At 48.5% G+C, this 12997-nt stretch overlaps 1 protein-coding gene across 1 annotated transcript; it reads right to left on the bottom strand.

Annotated features, from left to right (window-relative positions):
• Nucleotides 1-1315: 1315 nt before the first annotated feature.
• Nucleotides 1316-12428, bottom strand: LOC105187766 (spidroin-2). The gene is made up of 5 exons (XM_025305455.1): nucleotides 12378-12428; nucleotides 11329-11391; nucleotides 7035-7063; nucleotides 5537-6236; nucleotides 1316-4840 (listed from the first exon to the last, which is right to left on the bottom strand). Exons 2-5 carry the CDS (start codon nucleotides 11351-11353, stop codon nucleotides 2781-2783), a joined length of 2814 nt encoding a protein of 937 aa, XP_025161240.1. The 5' UTR covers nucleotides 11354-11391; nucleotides 12378-12428; the 3' UTR covers nucleotides 1316-2780.
• Between the last annotated feature and the right edge of the window lie 569 nt (nucleotides 12429-12997).

The following is a 12997-nucleotide window of genomic DNA, read 5'->3' as shown; positions in this document are numbered from 1 at the left end:
CAATCGGCCGCCGTTCCGTTGCTCAACCGCGACGCCATATTCCGTTAATATACATACATGTCTTTTTTTTTTTTTAATTCCTAAGAGCGACACCGCGCCGGTAGTTTTATTTCGTACGCAGCGTCGCGAGACGCGCTGCCTCGGCATCGCTTTCATCGACACGAAGCGAGACGGGAGCTTCAGCGGGACAGAAAAAACGCCTTCTATCAAAATGTAATCCATTATCTTGCCCGACAGCGACGACACACTCTGTAAGCGGCGTCGCTCGGTCGGCTCCGCAGCGCGCGACGCGCGGGAAAATCCGCTCGCGGTTCTCGTTATCAAAACACACCTGTACCGATTGCGCGCGGCGCGAATTATGTACTTAATTTGCACGCGTAGTTAATTAGCCCACTGACCTTCGTTATCTCGCCCGAAGTCACGTTTTCCAGAGCAAAGCTTAATTGGCTCGGCTTAAACAGCTCCTTTCATTAGCGGAGCTACCGCGGCGGCGATTATTCGCGCGATAACGCGGGCGTAACGCGCCGGCCGGTCGTTTCGCCGATGTTTGCGCTTTTGATTACTTGCGCGCTTACTTCCATTATTTCCAGCTCCAGAGTGCCGTGACGTGAGCGCGATGATCGAGTCGCTCGTTTCGCCGCTCAGGACAATCCCGACGGGCGACGGGCGACGGGCGACGGGCGCGACGGCTACGTGGAAAGCGGGATGAGGCATTTCGTACGACCCGGTTACCTATGTCAGACAATTTGAGACGCGCGCGAGAATGCCGCGGCGGTGGGTTGCCGGTTTCTCGCAACGTTTACCCGCAACGTAACGTCACTGCCATGGGAATCCGCAAAATCATTTGCCCGTCGAATGACTCCGCGCGCGGATAGACGCGGGTAGACGCGCGTAGAGAGACAGTGGAGGAGGCTTGCGAAATCCACGCAACTATAAATCGCGAAACGATGATCGCACGTAGACCGCGTACGAATTTATGTAACCTCCTCCGACGCGAACAATTTCAAATGACTAATTATAGTAATGAGGGGAAAGGGAAAGGCGATATGTAGTAACGCGCGTGTGTGCCCGGCGCGTCTGGCGCGGGCTGTTTGAGTAACCCGCGCGACGTATAGTGAATAGAGACGCGACATAATTCTTGCAAAGGTGTTTCCTTTATTTCGCGCATAAAATATACATAATGGCATCCCACGTAGGAGTCTCAAACCATTGTTATAAAAAATATATAAGTATGTATGTATATGCGTATATATATATATATATATATATATATATATGTGTATATATATATATATATATAATTATGTCATGCGTTGCTTAACTACGTATATGACAATGATATGCTGTTTAAATCGGGAAATCGGATTCTCTCTCTGGACGCGATTATTCTCTGAACGCGCTAGCGTGTAACAATTAGAATAGCGCGTGTGCACCGGACACGGTGCTTCCATGGACGCGAAATTTGATCGGAATCGATAGTCAGGCTACGTCTGTCGGAAGGTTACGTCCGACATATTACATGTCTCGCGGTAGTGCTCGTGTACAATGTTCCTATGAAGAAGATTAGCTCCGCCGTGGAAATTTTCATATCTCTATAATTCGTTCGTAAATTACTTCCTAAGGAATACTATTTTGTAATCTTACAGATACACATGCAGCTCTCCCTCTCGGATCAAACTAACAATGTACGTCGCACAGATCGTTAGAAATGTCATTGTGTGTGTATGCGCGCGCGTGTGTGTTGGCGGTTTTGCGCTTGACAGACCGTGAGCGACGAAGTAATCGCCTTGAAATTGTGCAATTATATGACACTTTGTATAAGACAGGAAATTGCCTTAAAATATGCGTGACGTTTGATTATGCTTCCAAGCGTTCAATTAGGTTCAATTAATAACTCTAATTGTACAAGAATCCGTGTATCGATGACATCCGCATGACGGCCGGTTGGTCTCTTTTTGACAGTAAAGTCGTAATGATAACGTTCATATTTTTATTAAAGCTGAATAAATAAATACGTCGTGTTGTAATACTTAAAAACTGCATGTATCCATCAACGCTCATTTGTGCGCATTATTACGATACTCTAATAATCTTTATAATTACTGTATTGAAAATTGATAATATCATTACCAATAATAACGTCAATAAGTGTCTCTTTACTACACATAGATGCCAATTATAACGAAATGGCTTTCAGCGTAACGTTCAATTGTATATATATATTGTATATAACAATAATTGATAAAAACCGAATGTGCTTAATTTTGTAATACTTGAATTTGTAGAGTTGAATCAAACATTGACGAATACATCCAGCGTATGTATCTTAATATTATTTACTCATACTTTCATCGTAAGGTTTCCGTCGAATTGATTGCATTCGCTTTCAACATAATATTATAATGTTCAAAATAAGCCAAATGCAGTGAAGCGCATTCAAGTTTAATAAAAAATCAAACGAAGAGGAATCCACCATGTAATTTGTGTATGTTCTTGTAAAACAATATACTTTTCCTAGTTTATTTCCCTGGAGCGTGAAATATGGGTGAAACAAATAACCTTGATCATATAAACTTTTAATTGGGTAACGCGGAAACCTCAAGATGAATAAACGCGCAAGCAGAATAGTTGAATTCTCTATACGTAAAAGTGAATGCAATGCGAATAACCGATATCACTTAGATTACACAGGTAAAGAGGCTCGTATTTACACGTGTCATCCAGCATTAACAACGGTGGGAGTCGTTGTTGGATACCGGCTGGAGCGTTTAGATTCACGATTATCCAGCCCTTGGCGGCAAGTACTCACGATCTGGTTTTGAGGGGCCCTGTGGCGGGAAAGGTGACCCATTTTGAGGTTTTCCTGGGATACCTCCTGGTCCGGACGGTCCACCTGGTCCAGGTGGGAATGACGGACCGCTTGGTCTACCGCTGGGAGGATATCCTTCTGGTCCACTAGGTCCTTGTGGTCGACCACCGGGTCCACTTGGGCCCGGATAAGCACCTGGACCCTGCGGTCCTCTTGGTCCCTGAGATCCTTGACTACCTGGATATCCCGGAGACGGTCCGCTTGGTCCCGGATAACCGCCAGGACCACTCGGTCCTTGAGGTCTCGTCGGTCCGGTAGGACCCGATGGTTCCTGAGGTCTCCCAGGATATCCTCCTGGCCCTTGAGGGCCTTGAGGTCTTGATGGTCCTTGAGGTCCTTGAGGGCCTTGAGGTCCTGACGGTCCTGACGGAGGACTTAAATATCCGGGTCCTGGCCTGCTGGGACCAGATGGACCCTGCGATCCTGGGCCAGGATAACCTGGACCTGATGGACCTGGGCCAGGATAACCAGGACCTGATGGACCTTGCGGTCTTTGACCAGGATAACCAGGACCTGATGGACCTTGCGGTCTTTGCCCAGGATAACCAGGACCTGATGGACCTTGCGGTCTTTGACCAGGATAACCAGGACCTGACGGACCTTGCGGTCCTGGACCAGGATAACCAGGACCTGATGGACCTTGCGGTCCTGGACCAGGATAACCAGGACCTGATGGACCTTGCGGTCCTGGACCATGATAATCAGGGCCTGATGGACCTTGTGGTCCTGGGCCAGGATAACCTGGACCAGATGGACCTCCTGGTCGTCCTGGGAAACCAGGTCCGCTTGGTCTGCCTGACGGTCCTTCTGGATAACCTCCAGGATGTTGCGGACCACCTGGATAGCTGGGACCACTTGGACCACCCGGACCACTTGGACCACCTGGGCCGCTTGGTCCACCTGGACCACTCGGACCTCCTGGCCCTCTTGGGCCTCCTGGACCCCCTGGATATGTACCAGGTCCAGCAGGCCCTAATGGTCCTTCAATTCCTGGGAATCCTTGGCCTGGTGCTCCCATTATATTATAATCGTACAGATTTTCATTCAAGTAGTAAAAGCTTTGCGCGGAGTTACAATCGAATTGATTCCACCAAACACAGACAAAGAATTGCTGATGGAAGATTGTTCCGTTCGGACAAAGGAAATCGTAGGTCTTATTGTTGACACATATGTGAAAAACTTGACACTGAGCTTCCACATCGGCGTAATAACCGGGGAATTGTTGAGCATCGCAACTGAAGCTGGTCTCCGGAATATCACTATATATAGGATAATCGCGACCAGGTTCTCCTGGAATAGCCGAGTAATCTCCTTCGTCGTATGTTCCTTCATCACCGTGATATTCTCCGGTGTCTCCATGTCCCCCAGGTCCTCCAGGTCCACCAGGTCCTCCAGGTCCTCCAGGTCCACCAGGTCCTCCAGGTCCTATAGGGAAACCAGTGTCTGGTCCACTTGGGAAACCGCCTGGTCCTTGCGGAACTTGTCCACTTGGATATCCTCCTGGTCCTTGTGATCCTGGACTCGGATAACCTCCCGGCCGTTGTGTTCCTGGTCTTTGTGTCGCTGGCCCACTTGGATAGCCTCCTGGCCCTTGTGGTCCCGGGCCACTTGGATAGCCTCCTGGTCCTTGTGGTCCTGGACCACTTGGATAGCCTCCTGGCCCTTGTGGTCCCGGACCACTCGGATAGCCTCCTGGCCCTTGTGGTCCCGGACCACTCGGATAGCCTCCTGGCCCTTGTGGTCCCGGACCACTCGGATAGCCTCCTGGTCCTTGTGGTCCTGGGCCACTTGGATAGCCTCCTGGTCCTTGTGGTCCTGGGCCACTTGGATAGCCTGGTTTCTGTGCTCCTGGTCTTTGTGTTCCGGGTCCACTTGGATAGCCCCCTGGTCCCTGTGGTCTTGGACCACTTGGATAACCTCCTGGTTTTTGCGCTCCCGGTCCACTTGGATAACCTCCTGGACCTTGAGTTCCTGTACATAAAGAATAATTTCTTTGGGTTTAATATATTTTGTTAAATTTAAACATATTTCATCATTGGTGTGATCCAAATAAATTGATATTTCAATCAAGAAGTATAACCTAATGCTAGAAATATTAGCAATTTTTGACGATATTTTTGTAATTTATATAACATATACAGGGTGTCTCAGAACTTTGGGACACGAGCTCCGTAGGGACATAGGGCTAAGTGAGAGGAACAGAAAAGTCCTCTATCATAATGTGAAAATCGTAATAGTTTTTTAGTAATAACCGCGTAAAGTTTGGCGTTTTCCACGCCCATCCACGGCCCATAGACGCTCCGCGGCAAGCTGTGTGCGTGGGGGTTGAGCGATAACGCAGCTCGCGTTGAACGGCTCGCACGGCGTCAAAGCGCTAACACCCCATCGTGACAGACAGCGCGAGACGCGTTATCGCTCAGTCCCTACGTACACAGCTTGCCGCGGAGCGTCTATAGGCCGTGGATGGGCATGGAAAACACCAAACTTTACGCGATTATTACTAAAAACCTATTACGATTTTCACATTATGGTAGAGGACTCTTTTGTTCCTCTCACTTAGCCCTATGTCCCTACGGAGCTCGTGTTCCAAAGTTCTGAGACACCCTGTATATCCTCATTGGAATATTAATTTAAAAGAGCTTTGTTCTCTATACGATTTTTATGTACCTGGCCCACTTGGATAGCCTCCTGGCCCTTGAGAACCTGGTCTAGTACCAGGGTAACCACCGGTAGATGTTCCACCTGGGCCTTGCTGACCTCCAGGACCTTGAGGGCCGCTTGGTCCTCCTGGACCTGGATACCCGCCTGGTCCCTGAGGACCTGTACCACCGCCAGGTCTCTGAGCACCTCCTGGATAACCAGCGCCTGGCTCTCTACCAGGATATCCACCTCCCGGCCCACTAGGCTTCTGCTCTCCACCGGGATAACCTCCAGGAGCTTGTCCGCCGGGATAACCTCCGCTTGGTCCTTGACCTGAGGGAAAGCTCCCTGGTCTTTGGCCACCAGGTCGGCTACCAGGATATCCGCCACCTGTCGGTTCACCGCTCGGAAATGGAATAGAGGGTCGTCCACTTGGGTAACCACCAGAAGGTCCTTGGCCCGATGGAAATCCCCCGGGTTGTTGCCCACCCGGTTGAGTACCTCCTGGACGTCCACCTGGAAAGCCCGATGGTCCTGGTCCGCCACCCGGGAAACCTCCAGGTTTTCCAGGTCCGCCAGGTTCACCAGGACCCCCGGGGACACCAGGTGCACCGCCCGATGGATATCCACCGGGTGGACTTGGAAATCCTCCAGTACCGGGACCTCCACCCGGGCCACCTGGTATAAACGGTTTTGATGGTCTGGGATAATCATAGCCCTCGTCAGCCTATAAGATTGAATAAAATATTCGCAGAGTCGCTCGATAAATACATACAAGTTGAGTCTGTTATCAATTTCATAAAGCTTTCTTTGAGAAAATGGATTCACGTAATTTTATTGTCGGGATATTTGATGCCCAAATTGATATTTTGATTGCAGTTTAAGTGATATATTGATAAGATAAAAGTAATACTCATTGATTCAACATTGTGTGCATTCTGTTTGTTGTAGAGTTACTATGTCACGAGTTACTGTGTTCGGTATCGTGTAACGTTGTACCATCCGTTGGGATCGCGATACCCTTGAACGATTAATTATATCAGATTTATGGATTCCGACATCGCAGGAATCGTGCTCGTGGAAATGTCCGAAGGAGCGTCTTCGTACTCTCGATCATTGTGATCGTGCAGGTTACAACAGCGCAGTCACGACCGATTAATATGAGAGTGCTTAAACTTGCGCAACCGAAAATGCTATTTTGCAAGACGCCAAAGGGGGAGTAAGATGTGTTGATCGCGAAAAATTAAATTTACCGCATCGCGTTGATTTATGCAGAGCTGACACGCTGCTTAAGGATAAGCAGAAAGTGAGCACGAAACGTACTCGAAACGAATTCGTACGAGATTGAGTGTGAGCAGCCCGAGCGGCCGCATATTAAATCGGATTCGTGAGAAAACTCGCGCTTTTATCAACATCGCACAAATATTTGCAAGAATGTAAAGGTTTCGCGGAAAATGCTCTTCTCTTAAAATCGTCGTCGACTTCTCAACGATACAACCGGTGAGCAAAGTATGGTGTCACTTACCAAAGCCGTACGAGCGACAACCAGCAAAACTGAAACAAGTGGAAACAAGGCGGTATTATTTTCGGCCACACACCACGGCGAATGTTTAAACGACACGCTTGGACAACGGCCATCTCATTAAAGTACCATTACACTCGAGGAGAATTTTTACCGCGACGTCAATTAACCCGAGTGTCAAAGACTTAATGCCCGCCTACGCTCAGCCGCCGCCGCGCCGCCGGCAACCAGCGCAATTCGTCGCGATGACGGGAGGTTGCGTGCGAGTCTCACACAAGAGAAATGTGTCTTGAAAAATCTCTGACATAACTTCCCGTCTAATTAATTAAGGAGCATTGTCGAGCGCGCTTAGAGTGTAGGCACGGAGAAGCCGGGAGTTCTTCGCACGCTTGGCCGTACGTAAATCGCATCAAAAAGCGTAAATGAAGAGAGACAAGGAGCGTGGTAGGGAAGGATCGTGCGCGCGTGAGCGAGAGAGAGAGAGAGAGAGAGAGGGGGAGAGAGAGGGAGAGAGAGAGAGAGAGAGAGAGAGAGAGAGAGAGCGAGGGAGAGAGGAAGAGAGGCGAGCGGCACGAACGTGCCTCAGGAGTGCGTGGTGTTACACGAGAATTGTAGACTCCCGTACGCGTTTTCGCAATGACACCGTCATGCTGGTCCGCGGATCACGCAAGCTACTTGTTAAGCAGATACAGAAGTCTGGTTGCTGGGCATGCGAGAGGAGATCGAGATTGCGATCTCAAGCTCTCCTCCGGGAGTTTGGCAAATACCTGTCACGCGAGTATAATATTTCAGAGCGCGCCGCGTCGCGCCGCTGCGTTCGAGTGTGAGACACGATCATTATTTCACGTCGATATCGCGTTGATGTCGAGATGAAATCTCTGCCGTGTTTCTTGGATCTTTAATACATTTTAACTGTGAAAACTGAAAAGTGACTATCGTCGAGTCGCTTGTAATCTCTTGGGCAACCTCGCGACACGTCCAAGCTGTGTGTGACTATCGGAAACGGCTTTAGCAAATGACGTGGAAACGACGCGAAAGGAAGTGTGGCGGGATGAATTGTAAAAATCTTGATTGGTTTTTCCTGTTATCACGAGGAATATCATTCACGGCGGTTGGGTGTAATTATCAAGCGAGCTGGGCATTGATATGTCCAGAGTCGATTTGACATTGATAGATTAAGATTTAATGGTGACTTTACCTCGGACGTAGATTAATGAGCGGAACTTGGCAAATACGATTGACACGACCTCCGCGCTTTAAATAATAACCGGCTGGCGCCGCGCGCCACGCAGGTAATTCAGGCGAATCTGTGTCGCCGAGCAACATTTCTATTTTCCCGGCTAATCGCGAAAATTTAGCGGAATATAAAGCGAGACAGCCGTTCATAATTGAAATAACCCGAGTCATTTACACAATGCGACACGCTTGCCGCAGGGCAAGTCTGAATTTTGTATCAAGAGAACCGCGAATTGCCACTCGACGTTCCAGTGATTAGCAACGTTTATTTGCAAATCTCACTGTTGGCGGGGGAAGACGGACGCTGGCAAAACTGCCGCCGGTCGCTGCGATTCGACTCCAGATTTTTCGTCGAGGAACGCGGCTAATTTTGCGGCGGCGACTTCGGCAGACCGAATCGAACCGTTTAGGGGACTGGAGGGTCAGATTACAGAAAAATCGTGCTTGTTTTTGATAATATTTTGTGACGAACTGAATAAATGTGCAAGAATGAAAATTTTTGATATATTTATATAACATATGAAGAGTGGAAAAATTTTGTTTATTAACAAATACTCATATAGATATACTTCCACTTAAATTTTAAACGCGTTTTTCTCGAAACGCGTTTTTATCGTTCGATTATTGTTTGCAATGATTTCTCCGAAATTGAGCTTCGTATCGATTTGAAATTTTAAAGCAATAATATTTGTTCATCTGGCTCTCGGATGAACCATGGACAATTATGTCAAAATACTTTATTTCCAGATATTAATTTTTTATTATAAAAGAACTGAAAAATTTGGATTTTTTCTTAACAATAGTTTTTTCCTAATAATAGCTGCCAATTTCGTTCGATTTTTTTTTTTGTAGTGGTTTACCGGATAATAATAAGCCTCCTTAAGATTTCTAGCTAAAATTCGCTCTGATCGGATCATTGAGAGCCGAGATTATTACTGCGACATAAAAACGACAACTTGAAAAAAAAAGGAGAGTATATTTCAGCTATATATATCGTGTATTTGTATGAGTATTTGTTGATAAACAAAATTTTTCTATTCTTCGTATGTTGTATAACTGTACCTAAAATTTTCATTCTTGCACATTTATTCAGCTCGTCACAAAATATTATCGAAAACAAGCACGATGTTTCAGCAATCTGACTCTCCAAGTCCCTTAAGCGTAACTGCAGTAGCAGAAGAACCTCGTTTGCGTATCCTCGTCAACGTGCCGCGCACGTGGGGGCCGTTGGAAATCATTTTGCCAGCGCTTTTTCCCTTTTGCTACAGCATAACCGCCACGCCGCACACACTTCCACCAAAAGGCTATCTCAGGTACAACAATATCGCCGCGCCATTATCCCTACATCTTCCTGTTGCCGGTTGATAGCCTCGGTTTTGGTTACCTCGAAACAATGGGACGGAGATCAAGATGCGGCCGAGCCTCGCGTGATCTACGAAGATAATCCGAGCACGGTACTCGATGCATCGTTCGAGAGGATCTTTGACCGTTACGTGGTTACACTAGCATTGCACGATCGCGTCAGAGTATTGACGTAACTTGCCCGAGGGGAAGCTGCACAGCGGAAACGGCTCAACTTGACCCGTTAACTTGGGTCGTATCTCCGAATTTCTGCGCGGATTTGTGCATTTCGGCGTCTCCCTCGCTCGCAGGAAAGATCTGCGCATTTTCCGCAAGACCGGCGCGGCGGAACACGTTCGCTTCTCGCGGGTTTTCCCGGTGATTCGACAGCGAACGGACAGATTCTCGGACATTCCTTCGTTTCCAGCCGGAAGCCCGCTCTTCTCATTCGCATTCGCGATCTCCGCGTTGGCGCTTGTCCGTTTTGGAGATTCACGAGAAAAAGGAAGGCGATAACAGTTGCGCTAACACGGCACGCTGCATACACTTGACCTTTATTTTAAGTACGGATGATCGTAAGCGTAAAGGGTGACCCCGTAATACGTAAAAGTGCGCTGGAAAACAATACCAGTCGGCGGCGGCGGCGGCGGCGGCGCGCGCGCTTATCTCGAATTCGTTTTAATTAGAGGATGTTACGAAAAAATGTCGTAGACCTTGCGCGAGAAGTTTCCGGTCGAAATTTGAGGCCCGCCGTGTTACAAATCGAGATGTTGAAACGTGTCACTGTGAATTCCACGGGAATGATCAAAATTCCGCTTATATTACAACCCGAGATATTACATTTCCCGAGAAGAACCATCTGGCGAAAAAAAGAAAAAAAAAGAAAATAACGAAAAATTGTGTCTCTCCGCGCGCACTCGGCTATTATATTCAAATGATAATTATATAAGTCGGACAGACGCACATTGTCTGTCCTTTCGGAAAAAAAAGAGGGAACATTATTCTGCAAATGTGCACGAGACAACGAGGCGACAAAGATTCCGCAAGAAAGAGAGTATGAGGTCCTCTTTGTTTCGCCAGGCCTATCTAATACGCATCTGAGACCGAGATGCCGGCAGAGCATGCTGTCACGTTCGCGATTGCGACGGCCAACCGTGATTCGTTTTCCGTTAAATAATCTACAGCTGCCGCAGCGAGCAGCGCCCGAGAGCATTGTCAAAGCATGCCATATTGATTACGTGGCGCGTAATAGGTGAGAGAACTTATACGGCACGATAATTCGACGGACGCCGGGTAAAGTCGCCGCGTGGAATTGCCTAACAATCAGCTTGGGGACATTTCATCTCCTTCGATTATCGAGACGAAGGTTGTACTTGCCGCTGCTGGGACACGTCACAGATTGCAAACTTTCTTTTCCTATCCTCGACACTGCAATCTCTGCCTGCGCGCTAATCTTTCTGTTTTCTCCGCAGGAAAACCGACCGACACTGCCGCGTGGTGGATTTCTTGTGCGTCGTCGCTTTTTTCCTTTTTCCCTTCGTTAGCTCCTGCCTCCCCTCCCCCCCCCCTCCTCCCCCGCCCTCCGCTCGACCCGTGTGCTTACCCGAGAGCGATGTTATAACGTAATAACTCGATTACCACATCGGATGATTGTATGAGATGAAGCCGTGTGCCGCGCGGGACGCGCTCGATATCTCAATCAATATCAGTCAGGTCTTACCGATCCAGAGCAAGCGTGGCCGCATATTTGCTGGCGCGAGCACCCCCAAAAGAGCGGGCGAGTCTGAAAAAGAGCAACGCGATCGCCGATACATTATTTCTTCCACATGCGCGGCAACGTGTGATAACGAGTTATTAGCGCAACTTTGAAAATCACGTTCGCGTGAGATGACAAAATGTCGACGCCGGGAGATGCATTTTCACAGATTTTCATGCGAATCATCGCGCGCCATTGAAACTCTCTGCGCAAATGACACGGACGCCGGGATCGAGACACAGCGCGGACACAGATAGAATCGTGAAAGATGTTCCCTCAATGGAAATTAATAATAGTAAAAAGTTGTCAGTGAGAAATCCGCGGGTAGTTGAGAAATGTTAAGCGGACTTGCGTGTAAAAATCCGACATCGAACATCGACTCGGTTGCGTACTACCGTGAGACCGTAAAAATACCGCCGGGAACCGTATGTTAACGTCACCATGCTGAAGAGGGCAAATTTTGGCGTTTCCCAAGCGTGTTTCATGATTACGATAACTCGAGTATCGATTCCTTTCCGTTGATTATACGCGTGTACCGCTGTCGCAGCTCACACCGTCCGTTTCCGCACGGGATCTCCCACGGGGGTGATGTATTAATCATATTTACAAAATACAGAAAATGGAACTTGGAGGTACGCTCGAATGGAACTCACTGACCGTATTACTTCAAAACACTGCGATCGTCCGAACCCCTGCGCGCGCGTTGCGCAGCGAGCTGCGAAACCTTCGTCGAGTCATTCGTGCGTGTTATCGGTGCCACGTTGAAGATGCACACGGAGAAAGGAACGAAAAACAAGAGAAAAACGAGAGAGAGAAGTCAAACGTCCCTGGGCCGAGAAAGAGCGCGAAAGAGAGAAAAATAGAGAGAGAGAGAGAGAGAGAGGGAGATAAAAAGCACTGGTCCGAAAAAGAGTCGGCAATTGGCGCGACAGACGCGAGAAAACTTGCGGACGAGCGAAGACGCGCGAGAACGGTGGGTCTTAGGGGGATGAAGTGTCGTGTCGTGGACTCACCCGACCGATCCGTACGTACAAAACACACCGCAGTGCAGGTAAGTCAGGACAGTGACTGATGGTGGAAGTAACTTGGTCGGCATATATATCCTTGGATAGCACCCCGAGTGTTGATACGCCCCCACCAGGGATGCTCGCGCGCTCATCCTTCGACCTCCTCCAGATCGAGCCCCCTTTTTTCCTCTGTTCCTCCCGGGACGCCCGGAGGTGGGGAAGCACGCGAAACCGCGAATAGCGATGGGATTGATCCTTTCGCGCGGATCGTCCGCGCTCCTGGAAACCGTGGGAGAGACGAGGACGCGACGTCTCCGCGCTGACCCCTTCTGTCCGTCAGGCCAGGAAGGGAATTTCGTGTCACTTTTTCTGCGCTGACAACAGATTGCGCCTCTCGTGAAGAAGTAGCTGGGTATAAATCTCAAATATTATTGTTGCGTGTTCGGCGCCTTCCTCGCTGATGATCAATACGCCTGCGGCGAATCTCACCGGAATTTCACGGGCGTCGCTACTACTAACTACAGGCTGTTTATGTTAACGCGACGTGATTCGGGGAATTTTGTTATCGAACGCGTGCGATATGGATGTAACGTGTATCTTAATTGTTTCGTTGTACTTTAATTACG

Source organism: Harpegnathos saltator, unplaced genomic scaffold (assembly GCF_003227715.2).
Source record: "Harpegnathos saltator strain DR-91 unplaced genomic scaffold, Hsal_v8.6 scaffold696, whole genome shotgun sequence".
Taxonomy (NCBI): domain Eukaryota; kingdom Metazoa; phylum Arthropoda; class Insecta; order Hymenoptera; family Formicidae; genus Harpegnathos; species Harpegnathos saltator.
The sequence above is the reverse complement of the archived record's forward strand: the minus strand, read 5'-3'. Positions and strand labels throughout refer to the sequence as shown.

Excerpts from the sequence above, each read along its gene's own strand:
- LOC105187766 (XM_025305455.1), bottom strand. The coding sequence starts at position 11,353 with ATGCGGCCACGCTTGCTCTGGATCG. Across the intron at positions 6,237-7,034 it reads TTGTCGCTCGTACGGCTTTG|GCTGACGAGGGCTATGATTA; the intron begins GTAAGTGACACC and ends TCAATCTTATAG. Across the intron at positions 4,841-5,536 it reads AGGCTATCCAAGTGGGCCAG|GAACTCAAGGTCCAGGAGGT; the intron begins GTACATAAAAAT and ends CTTTATGTACAG.